This window comes from Ostrinia nubilalis, chromosome 11 (genome assembly GCF_963855985.1).
Source record: "Ostrinia nubilalis chromosome 11, ilOstNubi1.1, whole genome shotgun sequence".
In the NCBI taxonomy this organism is placed as follows: Eukaryota; Metazoa; Arthropoda; class Insecta; order Lepidoptera; family Crambidae; genus Ostrinia; species Ostrinia nubilalis.
Window position 1 is genome coordinate 5,520,482 of NC_087098.1, and position 23,435 is coordinate 5,543,916.

Consider the following 23,435-nt stretch of genomic DNA (forward strand, 5'->3'; position numbering starts at 1 on the left):
ACTACAATCCATATTGCAGAATTCATAAGAAAGCTGTGTTGGTTGGAAAACTACTTTAAAAATTAAAACCAAAACTTTATAAAACAAGTTTATACTTTATTCAATTTTATATTCACTGTGTTTTACAATCACTAGGAACATCTTTGATAGGTTTCACTTTCTTCAATTCTTCATACCATTCCTTCTCCATTTCAAGCAATGGTTGTGGCTTCTTGTACTGAAAAATAAAAGGTATAATCAGTGGCGGATTTACCAGCAGGCAGAATAGGCTGAAGCCTAGGGTGGCAAATTTTAAGGGGCGGCAGGTTTAGTTCATAATTATTTTTTACATACACAAAGTAGGTAACTAGGTATGTACTTCGGATGCCAATCTATATATATGTCACCGTAATATTGTGAATTCCGTCAGATTATAATCTGACGTAGTTAAATTACAATCTAACCTAACCTAACCCACTGTTAGTTTACAATCTCACGCGTTATATTCAGGGTTCGAAAATATCCGATATTTATTATAAATATCAAAATATCGGATATTTATGATATATATCCGATATATATCAACTTTGATATATATCAAATTTGTATGAAAGCTATACTATTATTTTATTGTATTATTTATGAATACCATTGCATATGTGTTACATAAACATGTTTTTAATGTTTTTAAAACTTAAAATCAGACAAATATGGCAAAAACATAAAATCTTCTTGTAAATACGGCAAAATCAACAAAAAAACAAAAATCTTATGTCAAAAAGTACAAATACAGTTACAAATTTTAAAAATTGATATATTTTATATCATCAAAACCGGCTGGATATATATCGGATATATATCCGATATATATCAAGATATATATCCCTTGATATATATCCTCGAACCCTGGTTATATTATAAACTGACATATAATATATGTCAACGCGAAATTGTGAACTCCGTCATATTATAAAAGAAAGTCGTGTTAGTTACTCCACTTATAACTCAAGAACGGCTGAACCGATTTAGCTGAAAATTGTCAGGGAGGTAGTTTAGAGCCAGGAGAAGGACATAGGATACTTTTTATCCCGTTCGAAATTAAAAAAACAGTTGCTTATTTATTGCCATTAAGGCGGAACAAAGTTCGCCGGGTCAGCTAGTATATCTATATTCGCAAGGCCAGTCTAATAAGATCCAACGCGACTACGTGGTTTGGGCAGTTAGGCAGCCTCTATTTTACAAAATTTACTTACCATTATGATCAGAGTATGAAACTGGTGGCTGGATTGGATATTAGCTTGTTCCAATTTCAAGCCAAGTCTATCGAGTTCTGGAACCTGTAGTTTTTTGAAGTACTTCTTGTTAGTTGTGCGTACTACTATGCATCTTTCATCATTATTAGCGCTTATAGAATAAGTTTCAATAGGGTATGGCAAGTTTCTTATTCTCCATTCCAAATTCACCCTTGTGTTTCTTCTTGAGACGATTGGCTGTTGAATAAATTAAATTGTAAGAATAACTGGAGCCTAATAATGAAACGAAAATATTCCTTGGGCAACATAACAGATTTTAATGCCTAGGGGGTGTATGAGAGGGGGGGGTGTAAGGGAAGATTATAACATCACAACAAAAAACTTACACTATTTTACATTTTACTACTTACCTGATCTTTGCTTTCAACTATATCTACCATTTCTATGCTTTGAGTAGGTTCAGGAATGGGGTCCCCAATCTCAACCACCCACTTGCCATCCCCCCCTAATTTCCCCTTCAGTTTCCAAGCTCTGCGCAGTAAAACCTGAGTATCTACATTGTACTCTTCAACCATTTCCTTGTCATCATCAAACTTGTAATGTATCTTTTTTATCTTATCCTCCTTCAAGCAGGACTTCTCTGCGTCTAACAAGGACCTGTACCATACTGTGTTTTTGTACATTTCACTCTTTTTATAAAGTTTTGATAAATTAGCCTTTAGTTTCTGCTCAAAGCTCTCTTGATTGTTGGCGTCAGTTTCGATCCAACTTGATCTTCTTTTCATTTCGTTTCTATGGAAACAAGATTGTAATTTAACGAAGGGTTAGTAGTTTGCCATTTGTTCTGAAATTCTCTGTAATAATAAAGTTAATTTATTGATATTAGCACAGAATAATAATAAGTACTACGTACAGAAGTTTTACTTCGCGAAGGTATTTAAAAAAATGTATGCTCAATGTCATTAACATTATGGTGTAATTTAGCTTGTCTCAAGAGTCAAGCACCATTTTGTTGACAAACGTCAGTGATCGGCACTGCGCCGAAACTATAGGGCTGACTTCGGTAAAATGATGTGACGTGAGGTGCCAAACTGCGGAAAATGGCGGAGGAAATACATAATTTAGCATGAATTATCATGAATTAAACTTATTTACCTCTCAGTGTCTTGAGGCAACTTAAAAAAGTACATTCTGTGTTTTTATTATTATTTAGGCAGTTAAATACTGCACAGTATTTAGTACACCATTTTCTTTCTTTTCTTCCATCATACACAAGAATACGCGTGCGTGAGTCAATGTTCGCTCGTATGTGAGGACTTGTCGAATAGTATCCTGTAGGTGGGCCATCGTGCGTGTTTTGTTTTCGATGTAAACTCGCGGAGATGAACAGGCCTGATATTAGTAAGATATTTACACTAAATTTTCCAAATCATTGTACTTACCGCATACAAAATGAATAATTTGATAAATGTCTAGTTATGAATAATTAAGGCACTATTAAAATTAGTTAATTTTAACTGAGGCTTTTTTAACCTGATGTTAAAAATACAGAGCAAAAATGTAAATAAAATGCAGTTTTGTTTGCAGTACATGCACAACACAGATTAGAGAGTATGTCTAAAGCACAGATTAGAGAGTATGTCTAAAGGTCTAAAGATGCACAATGCACACATGCACACTTTCAAACACAGATGAGTGCTTTCAAAGTTGTTTCATTTCACAAACGTCAATAACGTCAAATTTTACGATAGACAGACACGACACAACCATGAAGCTAAAGATAAAAATGGAGGCCAAACTTGGAACAACAACTTGAGTCAAATGCCTACTTATCTCTATCTCGCTCTCTGTGGGCCGATCTCTCTTTTTATGTGGACTGTAGTATTGCTATCTCCTTATTGAAATCTCCTAGTAAATTCTTCGAAATAGCCAATTCACTAACCAAATCAGAAGTTAAACAAATAAATAATTAAATATTTGAACTACGATTACCTAATTAAATTAAAAATCACAAAATTGTCGGCCGTTTAGGCTTAACGTGTTGGCGAATCAGGGAATTACAATCCCTATTCCTGGAAAATCTGTACCATGTGGCAACATCGGCCCAATCCGGCCCATCATGGCGGTTGTTTACTATTTTGTTTATTAGGCAGTTGATTTCGTTTGAGATTTTTTACAAGACAAAATCATTGTTTTATCACAAGAAATGGTGCAAAATTTTGTAGTGCGTGGTTGCGGTAGTACGTGGTGTTACAAATGAAAAGATACGGCCTTCAGAAACTAGGCTTTATTCAACTTAATAAATGAGCTACATTTCTGATAATTAAGATCAAGATATTTTCCACAAAGATGTCACTTGTATCATTCTTAAAGTACCATAGACAATTTGCAACAGAGGAGGTTCATATCATTCTCCCTCGCTATATTTCAATGTCCAGGTACACTTTAGTCATTATCACAATACAAACGAAATCTTCTAGATAGCCTGGTCTTCTGCGAGCCCTGTGGGAACGCCGGCTTAGGTTTGCCTCTGGCTCTTCAGCAACACCAGTTTCTTGACCAAGTTCAGGCTGCTGAACAGATTCAGATTCCTGAACTAATTCATCTAAGTCTGATGGCTCTTCTTGACAGGAATCATCCTCTCCATCCGGTAAAGGAGCCAAATGTCTGTTTGAAACGGTGGTCTCTCTACCATCTTGTAATCTTATATACGAATATGATGGATTTGTTTGTAAAAGTTCGACCTCTTCCACTAAGGGGTCGTACTTTGAAGCACGAACATTCCTTTTCATGAGAGCGGTCCCAGAAGACGATAACCATGATGGTATCGACTGCCCATTCATTGTTCGTCGAGGGTGGCAAAACAAACGTTCGTGAGGAGTGCCATTTGTGGCCGTTCAAAGTAAAGAACGTATAGAATGTAAAGATTCGGATAGCACTTGTTCCCAATCCGTCACTTCTAGGCCCTTAGATTTTAGGAAAAGCTGTACTGTCCTCCACAATGTCCCGTTTAAACGTTCAACTTGTCCATTACCTTGTGGATTATATGGAGTAGTCCGGCTACTTGCCACGTTTGAAGAAAGCAAGAACTGCTGCACTCGTTCTGACACAAAAGCAGAGCCTCTATCAGAATGGACAAGAGAGGAGTGCCGAACATAAAAAAAATATCTTTAAGGCATCTGATTACAGTGTCTGCAGATAAATCTTGACAAGGATATGCGAATGGAAATCTAGAGAATTCATCGATAATAGTGAGGATGTATTTATTCTTGCTCTTTGAAGGTAATGGGCCTTTGAAATCAATGCTTAGTCGTTCAAAAGGAGCTATCGCCTTAATAAGCTTTCCTTGAGTTTTGTGAAATTGTGGTTTGATTTCAGCACAAATTCTGCAAGCAGAAGTAATCGCTTTTATATCAGTGACAGAGTATGGCAAATTTTTAGTTCTGATCCAATGAGTCATACGAGTAATACCAGGGTGTCCAAGAGCGTTGTACAACTCAATTAGTTTATTTGTGACGTTGGTGTGTATCAGAGCACAAACGCGAGATAGTGCATCAGCGGCCAAATTCTCCTTCCCCGGTCTATATATAACATCATATTTGTATGCTGATAGCTCGAGTCTCCAACGCTCTACCTTTTCATTCTTAATTTTGCTTGAATGGTGAGCTTGCAACATAAATGCTACTGACTGCTGGTCAGTGATTAAAATAAAATGCCTTCCTAAAAGGAAGTGGCGCCACTTGCGAAGTGCTTCAACGATGGCACACGCCTCCTTTTCTATTGAAGAGTGGCGTCTCTCAGGTGGAGATAATGAACGGGAAAAGTAAGCTACAGGTCGTTCGTCCTGTGATAAAATGGCTCCAATCGCATATTCTGATGCATCCGTTTCGACAGTGAAAGTAGCTTTAAGATCAATTGCATGTAAACTAGCGTTAGCGAGCTCAGTCTTTAAATTGTTAAAGCTTGATAATGCTTCGTCAGAAAGAGGAAATTCGGTACTATCTATCAACGGCCTCAGTTTATGAGAAAAGTTTCTTACTCATGGGCTATAATGTGCAAATAATCCTAAAACCCTTTTGAGTGACATTGAATCTTTAGGCTCAGGAAGATCGAGTAAAGGTTGTATTCTTGATTTGTCAGGTTTGATTGTCTGATTGGTGATGGTGTGACCCAAAAGATTAATGGTTTCCGAACAAAAGGTGCACTTTTCTTTATTCAATGTAAGTCTATATTTTTCAGCCGCCTGTAGAAAGGCATTAAGGTTTTTATCGTGTTCGGCCTTAGTCACGCCACAGATGGTCACATCATCGAGATATGCATAGGTTCCAACTAAATTTTCCTTTTCTATGATGAATTCTAGTGTTCGTTGGAAAGCGGCTACGCCGTTAGTAACGCCAAATGGGATTCGAGTAAATTCGTACAGTTTTCCACATGCTTCGAAGGCAGTAAACTTCTGTTCTTTTTTCAGTATGGGCACTTGATGATAAGCGCTTTTCAAATCGATTTGACTAAAAAAGTTGAATTTGGAAACTTTTGAAATTATTGAATTTATTTTTGGCAAGGGATAGGCGTCCAGTTCGGTAAACATATTAATAGTTCTTGAGTAATCAATAACAAGTCGCTTTCTGTGGTTGCCTCCTCCAGCGACGAGAACTTGTGCTCTCCAGGGAGACACACTTGGCTTTATGACGCCATCTTCAAGTAGTTTGTTCACCTCTACTTTGATAAAGGCTTCGTCTTCATCGTTGTGCCTCCTGGACTTGATAGCAACGGGCTTAATAGAAGGAGTGAGATTTGTGAAAATTGAAGCAGGAGGAACCGAGGCTTCCATTACGTTACAGACGCTGAGGGGCTCCTCCTCACCACCGAAGTTCAAAATGAGCGAAGAATGTGTTTTTAGTATATCATGCCCAATTATGACGTCTGCACACAAGTGGTTTACAATCAGCAAATTCCGTTTCGGGTAGATATGTTTATCGATCTTTAAAGTTACGGAACACGATCCTTTTACGATAGAGGTATGGCTTAGCGATGCTAGTTTAATAGACTGACTGCAACGTTTCTTCTTTAGTTTTAATGTTTCAGCCAAACCTTTGTCAATAAAGCTTACTGAACTTCCTGTGTCAACGAGTGCGTCTGCAAGGTAGTCGTTAATAGTTATGGGGATAGTCGCTTTTCGCAGACTTCCTGGAGCGGCTGCAATTACCGACGCTGCCTCCGTAGGTGTATCTTGAGTTACAGCATTCATTTTAGGACTCATTCCACCACTGCTCCGACATACATTTGCAAAATGTCCTTTCTTGGAGCATAATTGGCATTGCGAATGAAACGCAGGACACTTTATACGTTGATGTACATTACTACCGCAAAAAAAACATCGACGTTTTTTATCACCGAAATTAACAGCGGCTAAATTATGATCGACCTCCTTTTCTTGTTCTGGTTGAACCGGTATAGCGTTAAGCAATCAGGTCGGATTAGATGAAATTGAGAAAGAGTGCAAACTTTTTTCGGCGGTTTCAAGTGTCAGTGCCTGGTTCTGTGCGTCATCGAATGACAATGTCAAATTTTCCAACAGTCTTTGACGGATTCTTTGAGAGTTGATACCCGATATGAATGCAATACACATGAAATCGTTTTGATTTTGTTCGGCAGTCACAGCGTGAAAATCACAATCTTGGGCTAACAGTTTCAAGGCACGAACATAATCACGTATAGATTCCTCAGGCTTTTGCTGTCTTGTTGAGAGGATGTGCCGAGCCAGAATACGATTCCGAGGTTTCTCGTATGATTTTTTAAGTAATTCTATTGTTTCGTCATAACTGGCACATCCTTTTATTATAGTAAAGACTCCAGGCGCCAAATAGTTGATAAGTAGCTTTAATTTTAAGTCAGCAGGGCTAAGATGCGCGCCGTGATAAACTGCTATCGCGGCGTTATATCGATTTTGACGTCACTATATCGTTTTATCTACCGGCGCTAACATGGCACCCCGAAAATTATCATGTCATCTGTCAAAATGTGATAGTGATAGATTTGTTTTTTTTTTTGTGATAAACCTGGCAAGCCCTAACATGAAGCGCTAACTATATCATATTTTGACATCACGATAGGATAGGATGTGGTGTTTTTATCGTCCTCGATCCTTGCCCACGATAGCAAGACGATAGGAGATTAACTTTTATGCAAGCTACTTTAACTCTATTTATTTATCATTTATAATGGTAAATGACATTTTACGACTAATTTGAGGCTAGTAAAATTCAAAGAAAGGAATCTAGCACCTTTGTGATACTTTTACTTCTAGGTGGAGATTGAGTTCTAGTTCAAGAGTTTATCAGTGTGAGGCGAATCTTGCGACAGTTTATAATCGCTAGCTGCAAAATCTTAGTGCTCCCACAGTCCCACCCACATATTAATTATTACATTACCTACCTTGTAAAATAACCATTACTTACCTACTTAGGTAGGCAGTCAACAGTAGGTACATCAGACAATACATATTAAGTTGCAAATGTCATGAGATACCCACAGTGTTTAGCTTGATTTAAGTACCTACTGTCATCTGTACATAATCTTGTAAAATTATTGAAAATGGGGCGGAATGTGGTGACCGAGCTTCTTGTGTCTACATCAAACAGTGGCAAGGTCATTGTCAGAAATTAGCATTGGGTGGGATGTGTAATCAAACTTGCTATAATAACAATGAGAATAAATGAATTTTACTAATTTTATAACTTGATGGTGATACCATACATACATTCCACATTACTATCAATCTAATTCCTCCATGTGGTCTTTTTTAAGGGCTTTAATGTGACAGGATGATAATCTTGTACAATTTATTCCATTATAATAAATTCATCATCATCTCAGCCATAGGACGTCCACTGCTGAACTTAGGCCTCCCCCAACGCTTTCCATGTTGCCCGATGGGGCAGCAAGGTTCTGGGGTGGAGGCCGGGTACCGGAATACGCAGCGTGGGACGTCCACCCACAAGGTGGACCGACGACATCGTAATGGTAGCAGAAAGGCGCTGGACGCAGGCAATAAATTCATTATTGCAGTGTAATTTCAAAATAATTCAACCATTATTTACAAAATCTTTATTTGGAAAACTTTTGTTTTACAATAGCTATTTATAATTTCAAATACAAACAGAATTCCATGAATTGGTTAGCCTAGCCAGTACCCTTGAAGTTTTTCTTGCTGATTGTTATTGTAAATTTTCATGATAGTGAGCAAGACTTGATTATGTCTGCTTTAGAATGAAATAATCACTCATAATCCCACACTTCTTCATCCACTGTCTGAAAAAAGAAAGAATATTATTTAAACACAATTATAAATATTACAATTACATAAACAGTTCATAAATAGAAACATTTACTTAATCCTATTTGTATTTTAAGTTTACATACAAAATATTGATCACAGTATTATTACACGGTGAAAGAACTATGTGAAATAAATATAGGAAAGAAGGTGAAATCTTATTTGTAGGAATAAAGATATTTTTCCTTTTCTCCGGTGCTGTTACTTATGAAAATCAAGATCTGCGGAGTATAGCTAATATTTTAGACTTTAGGTACTTACTTTGCTACTTATGAGTGTAACTTTATTTCTCAAATCTCAATAAACTTTCTGACTGCTTCATGTAAGTTGAATAATTACTGTAAACCTCGCATTATGGGGTAGGTAGTGGAGTTCGGTTATTCTGTTAATTTTGAAGACTTCATTCTTTAATACTATCGGTATGATTAGGAATTCTTCATTGTTTTTCTTTAACTTGGTTATCTCTTCGTTTGATATTTTCCGTACTTTAGAAATATTAAAAATAAGACTGGAAACATAAAAATACAATTTTAAAAACACAAACAAATACAATCAAGCAGTCATGTAATGTCAACAAAATTGACATAACTTTTTTTTAATGACGTTCTCACTGCTTTAAGATATGTGTTTTTAGCCGAATTAGTAGCAGAAATGAACGAGATTGAACGAATGAGCTAAAATATTTCAAGGTTGGCCAACATAATAACGCAATTTTTTCTTAATATGGCAACAATTCGGTTATCACGCGATAGCGGTCGATAGACTTTTCTATCGATGGTCCCATGTTAGGGAAAATGATAAAATTATCTACGTGATCGAAAATTGTCTTATCATATCATGTCATTGTCGATGCGCGCATCTTAGGCCTACTGCAGGGCTAAGATGCGCGCCGTGATAAACTGCTATCGCGGCGTTATATCGATTTTGACGTCACTATATCGTTTTATCTACCGGCGCTAACATGGCACCCCGAAAATTATCATGTCATCTGTCAAAATGTGATAGTGATAGATTTGTTTTTTTTTTGTAATAAACCTGGCAAGCCCTAACATGAAGCGCTAACTATATCATATTTTGACATCACGATAGGATAGGATGTGGTGTTTTTATCGTCCTCGATCCTTGCCCACGATAGCAAGACGATAGGAGATTAACTTTTTTGCAAGCTACTTTAACTCTATTTATTTATCATTTATAATGGTAAATGACATTTTACGACTAATTTGAGGCTAGTAAAATTCAAAGAAAGGAATCTAGCACCTTTGTGATACTTTTACTTCTAGGTGGAGTTTATCAGTGTGAGGCGAATCTTGCGACAGTTTATAATCGCTAGCTGCAAAATCTTAGTGCTCCCACAGTCCCACCCACATATTAATTATTACATTACCTACCTTGTAAAATAACCATTACTTACCTACTTAGGTAGGTATTCAACAGTACATCAGACAATACATATTAAGTTGCAAATGTCGTGAGATACCCCACAGTGTTTAGCTTGATTTAAGTACCTACTGTCATCTGTACATAATCTTGTAAAATTATTGAAAATGGGGCGGAATGTGGTGACCGAGCTTCTTGTGTCTACATCAAACAGTGGCAAGGTCATTGTCAGAAATTAGCATTGGGTGGGATGTGTAATCAAACTTGCTATAATAACAATGAGAATAAATGAATTTTACTAATTTTATAACTTGATGGTGATACCATACATACATTCCACATTACTATCAATCTAATTCCTCCATGTGGTCTTTTTTAAGGGCTTTAATGTGACAGGATGATAATCTTGTACAATTTATTCCATTATAATAAAATCATCATCATCTCAGCCATAGGACGTCCACTGCTGAACTTAGGCCTCCCCCAATGCTTTCCATGTTGTCCGATGGGGCAGCAAGGTTCTGGGGTGGAGGCCGGGTACCGGAATACGCAGCGTGGGACGTCCACCCACAAGGTGGACCGACGACATCATAATGGTAGCAGAAAGGCGCTGGACGCAGGCAATAAATTCATTATTGCAGTGTAATTTCAAAATAATTCAACCATTATTTACAAAATCTTTATTTGGAAAACTTTTGTTTTACAATAGCTATTTATAATTTCAAATACAAACAGAATTCCATGAATTGGTTAGCCTAGCCAGTACCCTTGAAGTTTTTCTTGCTGATTGTTATTGTAAATTTTCATGATAGTGAGCAAGACTTGATTATGTCTGCTTTAGAATGAAATAATCACTCATAATCCCACACTTCTTCATCCACTGTCTGAAAAAAGAAAGAATATTATTTAAACACAATTATAAATATTACAATTAGGGTCATTTCGCCTGTTCGCGTCCATTTAGTGCAGTTGGCAAGTTTGACGGCGATAATAAAAATGCCCCAGCACTCATTTCTATGACAAATTTGTGTAATGTATTCATTATATATTCTATTTTAAGATTAACTTTCAGTTGTATTAGAAACATCTTGCGTTTTCTTTTAAAATAGATAAACTTCAGAATTAGGCGTTATACCCAGTTTGCGTCCACAAAATCCAAATTGCGTCCACCCGTGGACCATTTAGCGTCCAGCAGCTTAGAAAAGGAATATAGAGGTGATATTTTTAAGAATTAATAAAGAAAGATTGTATTTGAACAATTTCTTTATTTAACAATAAACTTAATTATTAAAAATCAACATTATCATCATTAAAAACTCACTTTAAAAAATAAAAATAATTCTTCTCAACATTGGTTTAAGTAAAAAAAACTTTATTTCTGGCCAAACATTTTTCAAACAATTTTTGACCTGGACGATCATCTTTGAAATTATTTTTAAACTCTCCGTCTCGAATTATTTTTTGAACAGTATCCAACAATTCTTGCCTTTTACTGGAAATCCACATTTAGAAATGTTAAGAAGCCATTCAACTACTTTTGTATTATTGTTCCATTTTCTTCCCTAAACTTTGAATTTTTGACGAATTTCAATATCTAATTACTACATGACGTGACATATCATTGGAAAGAAGAGAAGCTAGAGATGTTTTTAAGATCATTGGCAATCCACTATCACCTTTAATTTTTTTTAAATCGAATTCCAAGTTGAAATTTTTATCGTGGTTTGTACCTTTGTTAAACTTTCGCGGCTCGTAACTAGCTATCCAATCATTATCTGGATCTGAAATTGAATTTATTTGACTAAAGACATATTCGATATTAATATCAAATAACAAAAGCGGTTAAAAACACGCGAGAAAAAAAATTAGGCAGTTTTTAGGTCAAATTTTGGAAAAAATTAAACAAAAACAAAAATATCAATTAAAATAAAAGTAGCTCACTTAGGGTCAGATGGGCGAACTTGTATTCTTAAAATGACCTTACCTATACACATTAATATTAAACAGTATGTTTTAAATTTTTTTTATAAGCAAGTATTTAACGAAAACAGTGGACGCAATTTGGTTTATTATTATAGAGGATAGGTATAGTTTGCGTCCATTGTGGACGCAAAGTGGAAGTTTTGTAAAATCGATATAGTAATTCGCGTCCACCTTATTTTATTCGTTAAATATAAAAAACATTACCAAATTCATAATAAACATTATACCTTTTTTCATCATTAAACTGTAGAAATAGCTATCTATCCTAAAATTCACATAAAACAATATAAAACTTACCATCAAACACGCCGCTGCACACTAATTTTTATCTAAACATACAGCGCGTGTGAGCTTCCTTGTTGAACAGCCGAGACTAACTATTTTTCTAAACAGGAATGGTTGGACGCACAGGACTTTTGTCTATGTGTGCGTGCCTCTTATACATTGACGTATTAGCGGTAATAACTTTTCGTTTGATTGGTGTGTTAATTGACTTGTTTTCGAGGATTTTTAAAAGGAGATCGGCAAAATGGACGCGAATTGGGCGATGGACGCGAACAGGCGAAATGACCCTACATAAACAGTTCATAAATAGAAACATTTACTTAATCCTATTTGTATTTTAAGTTTACATACAAAATATTGATCACAGTATTATTACACGGTGAAAGAACTATGTGAAATAAATATAGGAAAGCAGGTGAAAGCTTATTTGTAGGAATAAAGATATTTTTTCTTTTCTCGGGTGCTGTTACTTATGAAAATCAAGATCTGCGGAGTATAGCTAATATTTTAGACTTTAGGTACTTACTTTGCTACTTATGAGTGTAACTTTATTTCTCAAATCTCAATAAACTTTCTGACTGCTTCATGTAAGTTGAATAATTACTGTAAACCTCGCATTATGGGCTAGGTAGTGGAGTTCGGTTATTCTGTTAATTTTGAAGACTTCATTCTTTAATACTATCGGTATGATTAGGAATTCTTCATTGTTTTTCTTTAACTTGGTTATCTCTTCGTTTGATATTTTCCGTACTTTAGAAATATTAAAAATAAGACTGGAAACATAAAAATACAATTTTAAAAACACAAACAAATACAATCAAGCAGTCATGTAATGTCAACAAAATTGACATAACTTTTTTTTAATGACGTTCTCACTGCTTTAAGATATGTGTTTTTAGCCGAATTAGTAGCAGAAATGAACGAGATTGAACGAATGAGCTAAAATATTTCAAGGTTGGCCAACATAATAACGCAATTTTTTCTTAATATGGCAACAATTCGGTTATCACGCGATAGCGGTCGATAGACTTTTCTATCGATGGTCCCATGTTAGGGAAAATGATAAAATTATCTACGTGATCGAAAATTGTCTTATCATATCATGTCATTGTCGATGCGCGCATCTTAGGCCTACTGGACTAGCATTACTTATCTCTTCTGATATAAAGTTTTGGAATGTATGCAGCCAATGACTCCATTGGAGCTCTGCACCGGACGTACTTGGATCCGTTGAAAATTTTTCCGGATTTAGATAACGAGAACCTCTCGTGATGGAACTCGACGACACAGTTTCGTTATGAGACATTGTCACAATTAAGTTGAATAAATTGTTACAAATGAAAAGATACGGCCTTTAGAAACTAGGCTTTATTCAACTTAATAAATGAGCTACATTTCTGATAATTAAGATCAAGATATTTTCCACAAAGATGTCACTTGTATCATTCTTAAAGTACCATAGACAATTTGCAACAGAGGAGGTTCATATCACGTGGTGTCCTGGAAGTGACTTAAGATTCCACGCGTAAGTGTTTATTTCGTGATTTCCGACATTGGATCATTTGTAAACATTTTTCACAGTAATTTCTTCCTAAAACGTTTTACTAGTATTTACACTTATGATACCTATGTCAAGAAATAAAGATTTTACATTGAGTTTCATTGACTTTGAGCAAATTTATATTTTTTGTTTATTTAGAAAGAGAGAGTCTGCCCACAGAGAGCGAGATAGTGATACAAAAGCTGTGCTTCAAGTAGGTATTTGGAGTGTGGCCTCCATTTTTATCTATAGCTTCATGGACACAACCAACTTATAAAATGATGCGTTTGGCCGATAATATCATTTGTTAGAAATTGTTATAAAAATGATGTAAAAATGACGATCGCCATAGCAACTGCCGAAAACTTTAGCCTGTTTTCGGCGAGGAAACGTTTGCTAACTTCATGTTCGTCGTCACGTAATGTTTTCCCATACATTTTTTTAGCAGTGTCATGTAGCACGGCACTTCTGGCTAAAAGGACGCCAGTTTTCTAACTACACTGGCTACTGCTATTTTCGGCCAAACACCCCCAATGTCATTAACTTATTGACATAAGAATTTGAGGTTATATTTTTGGTTTTGATTTTAATGAATTTAAAATTTATTTGGCAAGTGGAAGTAAAGATTTTACCAAAATTTCCTTCGTTGTGTTACTCTACATCAAAAAAGGAATTCATAAATCCTAATAAAAAGAAAATGGCACCTAGTATTCCCGACAGGTACGCTAAACTACGTATAATTTTGTTGTCATTATTCTTTTAATGTATTGGATTGCAATTTTTGCTTTGTCTTTTCTTGCAGATGGATTCCATATAAAGCCTGTGGAAATGTAATTGAAGGAACCAGATTGATATGTTTCAAAGTACCCCTGCGAAGGGTAAGTAATTCCGTTTTTGATTTATTAACCATACTGTTGCTTAATCTAAAACCATACGGAGAGTCGTGGCATGCATAGTTTGTTTATGATTATGTTACTTAATAAGAAATACTGGTCAGTGTATAGGAAACAGGGTGCTATGGGGCACGAGACTTATGCCCGTTTTCACCATCAATCCCTAATTTTTAAGTGACCCCTATGAAAAGAAATTGCCTGTTAAATGTTACCATAGGGGTCACTTAAACAATAGGGATTGATGGTGAAAACGGGCATTAGAATTTTTTTTATACATTAGGCTATACATAAATCTATTTTGCCTTTACACCCGTATTCACAAAGGATGCTTGCTTAAGTGAAGCAGCAAATCGAACGCACAACGTTGAATAGAGCTCTGTGATTGGTTCGTGTGTCACTCTGTGCGTCCACGCGCACTGTGAGACCTCATAGTAATGTTTGTGAATATGGGCGTTAATATCTCTAAGTGGACTCCGTTTTATCACTTCATAATGCCATGATTTCGCTTACGTGGCATCTAATAAACTCAAACTTTTCTCTACAAATAAATTGTATGACATTGATCCGTCTGTTTAACGATTTCCAAAATTAAAATTACTTATAATAATAAAATAATGTACCTCTATCTATAACATGCAGCGTAGCAGCTGTTCAGATACTCAAGACAGCGCCATCTATATTTTCGTGTACATACTATTATCGGCAATTAATGTTTGCAAGATAGTTTTCGAGTACGTCGGTAGATGTCGCTATGTGCTTTAAAAATGCATAGATGTACAAAATGCGGCGGTACTACACGCACTTACGATTTTCTTCGACCTCTACTATCATTGTAGAATGTAGAATGTGTCAAACTACCGTTTAAAAAGTTTTAGTGCCTATTCCAATATTACTCAAAACACCTGCTCAGCATCGTAGTCTTCTGACATTCATTCGCAACCACATCAGCAAAGGCTAGCCGACAATGAGATGCATTATTGGTCCACAACCGCGAGTCACATTGTCTGGGGGTGTACTCTGCGAACCTTTCTCGATATATCAGCTTGAGGCATGTCTCTATCCCTATCATCACACCAGATTAGAGAGAGATGGACGAATCAAATAAATTGAAATACTTTTGCGGAATAGGGGCTCTATTTGTATAACTGTGCGAGATGCGTCTGCCTGGGCGTTCACTTGACCATCCACAGTTATACGGCAAACAACTCGGACGATTTCTGTGTTAATTTGTTCTGCATAGCGCTTACATCGCTTCAGATATCAGAAGTTTGTTTGGTTTGCTCGCCTCTTCAGCTGGACGCCCGACTTCCTACTAGAGTGCCTGAATTGTTTTGCACTTGCAGTTATGTATACCAAAAGCTGTTGCAGCTACTCGTATTTTCCCTAAACGTTCTTGTCTTATCTTGGTATTATCTAGATCTTGTTCAAGCTTTATTACTACTGAAACGATCACGAAAACAACATGTAGTCTGTTAGTTATTATGTTTCATCCAATTTTAACCACCCCCTATTATTTATTCTCTAGAAGTCGTGGACGAAGACACTTCTACGTCTTAGTATTTAAGATATTAGATAAAGCGTTCTAGGATCAGATTCTTCGAATTTCACAATGCTGGCTCGTCCTTATCTGACCTGTCCTTTATTACCTACTTTGATATCCATCGGAATTGCTTTGAAAGGGATAGCGACTGAATCCTTAATAATCTATAAGGGTTCCGTTTTTTGCCATTTGGCTACGGAACCCTAAAAATCAGATAGATCGAACTCTAGACGAACCATGGATCTTTGGTTTTAATAGTTTTCATATTTAAGCTAGTTCTGTTTCATTCAATCGCTTTGAATTTAGAAGGAATCTGGAGAGTACTTTGAAAGAGACCGTGTTAGATGCCATCTACAGTAATATTATAAAGAGGATAAGAGAAACAGGTGCCGAAACTACTGGACCGCTTAATTCTTTCACCATTATGATCCTACATTATTTCTGATGAACATAGGCGGTACGCAATTCGCCGGGTCAGCTAGTACTTAATAATGCCCCGTTTCAGTCCTCATTTCAGCCTCATTGCTTGACAATACGCGTAGCGCCCTCTGCCCGCAATCCGGGGATTCAGAATTCAGCCTCGGGGCCACGAGTATTCGGATCACCCCATAGCGGGGATGGCGTGCGTGCCATCACATGCCTTGCTCTTGCCTATTGACTTGAATAGCCTTTATTGCTTGGAAATTAACCGGCTGTTGTTCACCTAGTTTGTTCTGTAAGGCACCAGGAGCTTCAGAACTAACAATTTTGTTTGTTATTAAGAATTTCTGGCGTTACCTACGTACGAGTCGCCTCTCGATCTTAAATTTTTAATAAGTTGAAAAAATTTTACAATTTTCTATTCTATTAGTTTTCTTACTGTATGATGATTAATTAATTAGGTATAACTTATCAAGAGTATGCCTATCTTTTATTAATTTGTGCAGTACAGGTTTCTTTCTTCTTCTTAACCGCTCACTTGTTTAACTATTTTATGACAGTTGATATTTGACTTGCGGCATTCATCCTCAAACAATGTTTATTTGAACACTAGACAACTTAAGTAAAATGTTTTAATTAAATAATTACAATCTGAAAGTGTCGCCGCATGATATCTAAATGACGAAACACAAAAGTAACTGTAAAACGGCGGGAGTTTCTAGTTATGTTATTGTGGAGTAAGATTAAGCCAGAGGGCTTAGGATAGCGCGTAATTGTGCGTTAAAGTGGTGACCTTAATCCTTCATACATCCTCCCTCTGTTTGCCCAGCCGGGTGTCAAAATATTTGTCCCCCACCAAATAAATAACAGTCCCGACTTCGAATTGTCTAATCCCATATTTGATAAAGCAGCGGGTGCCTCCATACCGTTCTTTCGGTACACACGACTCTTTTATAATCTTTACATCTTTTGACTTTTTTTTTTTCAAAAACTACTCCTTTATTCGGCCATGGCGCTTTGATTCCGCTTCTTTATTCAACGGGATTTGACCATAAATTTCGATAGTTTTGTTCTGTTTGAGTTATAAAGGGATATTACCGTAATGGCAAGCGGTAGGAGTAATTTGATATAACTCACGATTCACATTTTTCTGTTATGATTCGGCGGGTGTATATTGTAGTTTTTATATTTCCTTGAATTTATTTAAGTGTATTTGTTTTGAAGACGTTTGTTGTATTTTTATGCCCTAATGGCGATACATGAAAATCAGAATTATGTAACCGAAACATAGGCTGAAGAGAAAATTTGTTATCACCTGAGTTCCTAGAATGTAAATGATGATGGATTGTGAGTTGTGGTGACAGGTAACAAGGGTCACGACTGTTTTCAACTAATTTAAAAGAAGCATTTTAGCAGTTACGGGATCATGCTGCGACATATTAATAATATAATAATTGTTCCTTTTCCGTTCTGTTAACTTTCTCTAAAGGTAAAAGTAGTGAAGCCTGCTCTACTTGGTTCCGTACCATCTGCCGGCTGATCTGCTCCAAAGTGTTGATGCAAAGTACAATGAATAATATTTTTTTCTCGGCTTGTTTTTTTTACTTTCATCGGCGAAAGCGATGTATCGCGCAGATGGCAGTCGTAACGCATTATGTCAATCGGTCAAACGTTCCTCGACTCGACAATAACAATATTTTCATTTTGCAATACATTTTTACGATATCACCTCTATGCAGCGCTGCAATTGGTCCAACGACCGTGATATATGCTCATGTTTTCATTATGCTCACACACGAAGATTTCTCACAAACTTATAGACGACAGACATTCCTTATTTTGCTTGCGATATTTTATTTGTTCTTCTGACCCGTTTAAAAGCTTAGCCGGTGACAAATGATAGCGCATTTCTTTATCTTTTGTTGTGTTGACATGTTGTATCTAGCATCTCCGAGGGTTAAAGTCCCAAGTTGTTATTTAGATGTCTCTGTTTTATACGTGCTGTACGTTGTACTTAATGACGGTTCTCAATTCTCATAATACTTTTACGATATTTTCACACGATATCTATTTTCTAGAGTTTTGCCCTTCAACAGATTAGGTGTGGTCTTTGTAATAAAATTTAAAACTATATTTAACAATTTTGATACCAAGTACCTACCGAGAGCAACGGATACAAGATATTCGAAATATGTAGTATACAATTGTAAAGTATTGTCTTTCGTAGTCACTATTATGACAAGATGCCATAACAAGATGAAATTATAGAGCCGTATCGATTACAAGAATTGTTAATTCTTTATCCTTTTATGACCTACAGGAATACAAAATGGCTCGATTCAATTTTATATTTCTTTTGTTGAATGTTAAGTTACCCAGGAAGCAGAGCCAGTGTAAGTTCATTCGTGTACAAATTATAATTTCAATAAACATTTGAAGTAATCAGGAGTTAAAATTGTAACGTTCGTTTATTAGTTTTTAATCTAACCGCGCCTGAGTAATTTGAAATTAGGCGTATCATTAGGGTAATTCCAACTTCCATCGTAGATCCTAGACCATCGTGAATGTTCCAAAACGGTTCATTTACACATTTTATAGCGCGACACACTTCAGTATCGGCGGGGGAATCTGGACCGGGATAGTGTTGCATTTCTCCGGTCACCAGGCCGAATAAAAAAGTCATAAACCGATGACACGCTTGGGAACACAGGGTTGTAATGTAGGTCGATATCAGACCAACATTTTATTGGGCCGACAACAGCGAAAGCTACGTTGCACTTATCGTTTATCGTGTAGTATTACATGCTCGTAAAAATACAAACTAAAAACTAGCCCGTCCACGAGCGCATTAAGGATGTGTTGAATTAGTTCGTACCGTGTTGAATATTCATTAGGGTGTGAAGGATCCAGTAATTAATAAAGAAACCGATCGAGCGTCAGTAACGACGATGGAGCCGACGAATCATTCGGCGCGGGTTTGATCGACGTCCTGTAACGGGACGGGACCCTTTGAAACGTGGCTTCCTCGCCGTGCCCACACACCCTTTGTTAAAATAGCTAGACACACGTCAACTTTACTTGCCGACGATATTGGTTTCGGTAACGGTTTTATAGTCTCTAGATTGACGTAAATCATACTCACCACGGACGCGCTGGACAAAAGGACTTTTATCTCTCGTCCTTTGTCCGTTAGTCACGTTGCATCGGTCGTTTGGCTTTGTACGCGAAATTACACCTCAATTATAAGCAGAAACTTAGAAAAAACCCCAGACTCTTCCATTGTGTTCGGTCGAAGGGAGAGCAATAATTTATTCGCTGCCTGACTTCCGCGTGGCGTCAAACGATGGGCTTGTGGGGTAGGATGTGGAAACCATCTGTTTATTGTGGTGACTGCCGTTTCTTGCAGGAATACATTTTTTGCGTTCAACAAAAGAATACTTATAATAGTCTTTTACTTACCTCTTAACCTTTGGAATTTTTAGAAAGTTGCAAATTATGGAACTTAATACGTATTACGGTTTTGTTCTTTTGTACTACTATAAACTATCTGAAAACTGCTAAATGTCCAATACATACATCGCTTATATCGGTGGTTGGTTATACAATATGGTCGTTGTTGAGCACTTCCTTCCTATTAAACCTAAAATTGTAATGAATGTATCTTTCTTTCTTTCTAAACCTGAAAGGAATTTATTAGATTTGGAATACTTAATACTTTTTTTAACAAATGTAAACAATTATAACTAGCGGTGTCCGCGATGTCTTCACTAGTATCTTGACTTTCGGTAATTGTTAATTAGTATCGATGTGCTAAAATCTATTTTGCGGAGGAATCGATTAGCGTCACGTTGATTGCGTCCTCACCCGTGGGCAGTGTTAATGGCCGTTTAGGAACTGTTTGATCTTATAATAGACATTTGGGAACACTTTGTCTTTGTGAATGCATTTTCGCGGCGATAACCAGCAAGCCAAACACCAATTGCCCGTCACGCCGTGATGGCGTCAAGTTTTGTTGGCGCAGTGCTGTCATCGTACAGTTGTGACGATATTTTTTTCACCAATGGAATCATTACGCTGATGTCACCGACGGTTTCTGGACACGATAATCGTGATGGTAACGCCCTATTACGAACTAAGTTATGAGATCACTTAATTTTTTGAAATCATTATTAGTCATTGTTAAGGAGGGGTTTGCATTAAGCCGTCCGTGAGAAATTGATATACGATTATGAGGCTAATTAATTGACCGCATCTGACCACACAGAGTAGGTATGGAGCGGTCACTAATCAATGCAGCTGATTGCCAATTTGGTTGGTGATTTACCGCCGATCGCTGGATTTAATTGTCTCTCCAGGATTAGGGGGCGTTCCGTTGCGCCCTGGAGTGACGCTCGTTTGACAATAATTTATTTGTATCTGTGCTAATGTGGTCAAGTACGGCTGTAAATTGATGTGAGTGTAAGTAAGTAGACAATGCAACTGATAGTTTGTTAATCCGTCAGTGAGAAATTGAGATCCTGATTCCTGATTAATCAAAAGTTCAAAATTAGTCTTAAATCTTAATTAATTCTATGACTAAAGTCATATAAATAAAGTATAAACTCGATAATTTTAAATGTCTGCTGTAATATGAAAGTTTTCGAAATTTACACATTTTCCCCAACATTTAATTCTGAACACTGAATGAAGTTATCTTTATTATTCTTCTTCTTCTTCTTTTCAGCCAAATGACGTCCACTGCTGGACAAAGGCCTCCCCCAAGGTTTTCCACAATGAACGGTCCTGCGCTGCCCGCATCCAGGCTCTTCCCGCGACCTTTACCAGATCGTCGGTCCACCTAGTAGGAGGCCTGCCCACGCTACGTCTTCCAGCCCGTGGTCGCCACTCGAGAACTTTCCTGCCCCAACGGCCATCGTCTCTACGAGCTATGTGCCCCGCCCACTGCCACTTGATTTTAGCAATTCTGCGAGCTATGTCGGTTACTTTGGTTCTCCTGCGGATCTCCTCATTTCTGATTCGATCACGCAGGGAAACTCCGAGCATAGCCCGCTCCATCGCCCTTTGGGTGACCTTGAGCCTTCTTATGAGGCCCATAGTAAGCGACCACGTCTCAGATCCGTATACCATCACTGGCAACACGCATTGGTCAAATACTTTCGACTTAAGACACTGCGGTATTTCGGACGTGAGTATATGGCGAAGCTTCCCGAACGCTGCCCATCCGAGTTGGATTCGACGATTGACCTCTTTCTCGAAGTTGGACCTACCTAACTGGACTGTTTGTCCCAGGTATACATAATTGTCAACAACTTCGAGTGTAGAGTCTCCAACCTTCAGAGGAGTGGGTGCAACACGGACATTAGACATGATTTTTGTCTTGTCCATGTTCATTCTGAGGCCCACTTGTTGAGAGGCTCTACTGAGGCCATCGAGCATTGTGCCTAGATCCTCCAAGGTCTCAGCCATGACTACGATATCGTCCGCGAATCGAAGGTGGGTGATGTACTCGCCGTTGATATTTATGCCAAATCCGTTCCAGTCCAGAAGCTTGAAGACATCTTCCAGGGCGGTGGTAAACAGTTTTGGAGATATGACGTCTCCCTGTCTTACCCCTCGCTGCAACTGGATAGGTTTCGAGTCCCGATCCTGGAGGCGGACCGACATTGTGGCGTTTTTGTACAAACCCCTTAACACTTCGATATATCGATAGTCAATTTGGCACCTTTGGAGAGACTGTAGCACTGCCCAGGTCTCGACCGAATCGAAGGCTTTTTCATAATCCACAAACGCCAGGCAAAGTGGTTGATTATACTCCTCGGTCTTCTGTATAATCTGCCTTAGCGTATGTATGTGGTCTATGGTACTAAAGCCTTTTCGGAAACCGGCTTGTTCGGGAGGCTGGAAGTCGTCGAGCCTGCGAGCGAGACGATTCGTAATGACTCTCGAAAACAGCTTGTAGACATGGCTCAGAAGTGAGATGGGTCTATAATTCTTCAACAAGGTTTTGTCACCTTTTTTGAAGAAGAGTACCACCACACTTCTGTGCCATGTCGTAGGCGTTTTTCCTTCGAGGATGACGGAATTGAACAGCTTCTGAAGAGCCCTTAGTACCGGCGTTCCGCCTGCCTTCAAAAGCTCAGCCGTGATTCCATCATCACCCGGTGCCTTGTTGTTCTTCAGCTGTTTGAGAGCCATTCTAATCTCGTACAGACTGACGTCCGGGATATCTTCGGTATAGTGTCGGGTCAGTCTAGCTCTTGGGTCTTCGGCTAGATTTGTGACAGGTGCGCGTACAGTCGTGTATAATTGTCCGTAGAACTTCTCAACCTCTTCCAATATCTCCGGCCCCGACGAAATGGCTCTGCCATCCTCTGTCTTCAGCTTGGTCAGTTGACTTTGGCCAACAGACAGATCTCTTGCGAACACTTTAGAGCCTTTGTTTCGCTCAATCGCCTCTTTAATACGGTCTGTATTAAATTGGCGTAGGTCGCGAGTCAAAGACTTGGAGATCTGTCTGTTAAGGCGCCGATACTGAGCAGCATCTTCAGAGGACTGCAAAACCAAGTTCCGTCTCTCTTCCATGAGTTGATTGGTGAGGTCAGAGATCTTTTTGGTTCCTTTTGAACGACGGGTTTTAAAGAACTTAGACCCAGTCGTTTGGACAATTTCCACGAACCTGTCATTGTATTCGTCCACATTTTCGCAGTCTCCTAGGCATTCGAAACGATTTTGCAACTCGAGCTGAAAGCTTTCGGGGTTTTGGAGTTGGATGGGCGCTGGGCGGAGCGTAGACTTCATCAGTCGACATCTCTCGAGCTTGGGTCTG

The 23,435-nt window shown here is 37.7% G+C and overlaps 2 protein-coding genes and 1 long non-coding RNA gene across 5 annotated transcripts in view; 1 reads left to right on the forward strand and 2 right to left on the reverse strand.

Annotated features, from left to right (window-relative positions):
- Positions 1–75: 75 nt before the first annotated feature.
- On the reverse strand, positions 76–2,893 carry LOC135076095 (protein DPCD). Of its 3 annotated transcripts, none has more exons than XM_063970554.1 (4): positions 2,675–2,893; positions 1,643–2,024; positions 1,233–1,469; positions 76–217 (listed from the first exon to the last, which is right to left on the reverse strand). In XM_063970554.1, the coding sequence occupies exons 1-4, from the start codon at positions 2,677–2,679 to the stop codon at positions 113–115; spliced, it is 729 nt and encodes a 242-aa protein (XP_063826624.1). In that variant the 5' UTR covers positions 2,680–2,893; the 3' UTR covers positions 76–112. The 3 variants fall into 3 exon arrangements, with proteins under 3 accessions (XP_063826624.1, XP_063826625.1, XP_063826623.1); XM_063970555.1 differs by having other exon boundaries at positions 1,643–2,086; positions 2,675–2,892; XM_063970553.1 differs by lacking the exon at positions 2,675–2,893 and adding an exon at positions 2,146–2,305.
- Positions 2,894–8,324: 5,431 nt separating this feature from the next.
- On the reverse strand, positions 8,325–9,558 carry LOC135075849 (uncharacterized). Its single transcript, XR_010258126.1, has 2 exons — positions 8,830–9,558; positions 8,325–8,543 (listed from the first exon to the last, which is right to left on the reverse strand). It is a non-coding gene; the product is annotated as an uncharacterized LOC135075849 (long non-coding RNA).
- A 4,718-nt stretch (positions 9,559–14,276) lies between these two features.
- Positions 14,277–23,435, forward strand: part of LOC135076128 (RNA/RNP complex-1-interacting phosphatase) — a 72,301-nt gene continuing 63,142 nt past the window's right edge. The window contains exons 1-2 of the mRNA XM_063970596.1: positions 14,277–14,476; positions 14,559–14,634. Of these exons, the coding sequence (XP_063826666.1) occupies positions 14,346–14,476; positions 14,559–14,634 (207 nt within the window). The 5' untranslated portion in view covers positions 14,277–14,345. The remainder of the gene's footprint in view (positions 14,477–14,558; positions 14,635–23,435) is intronic.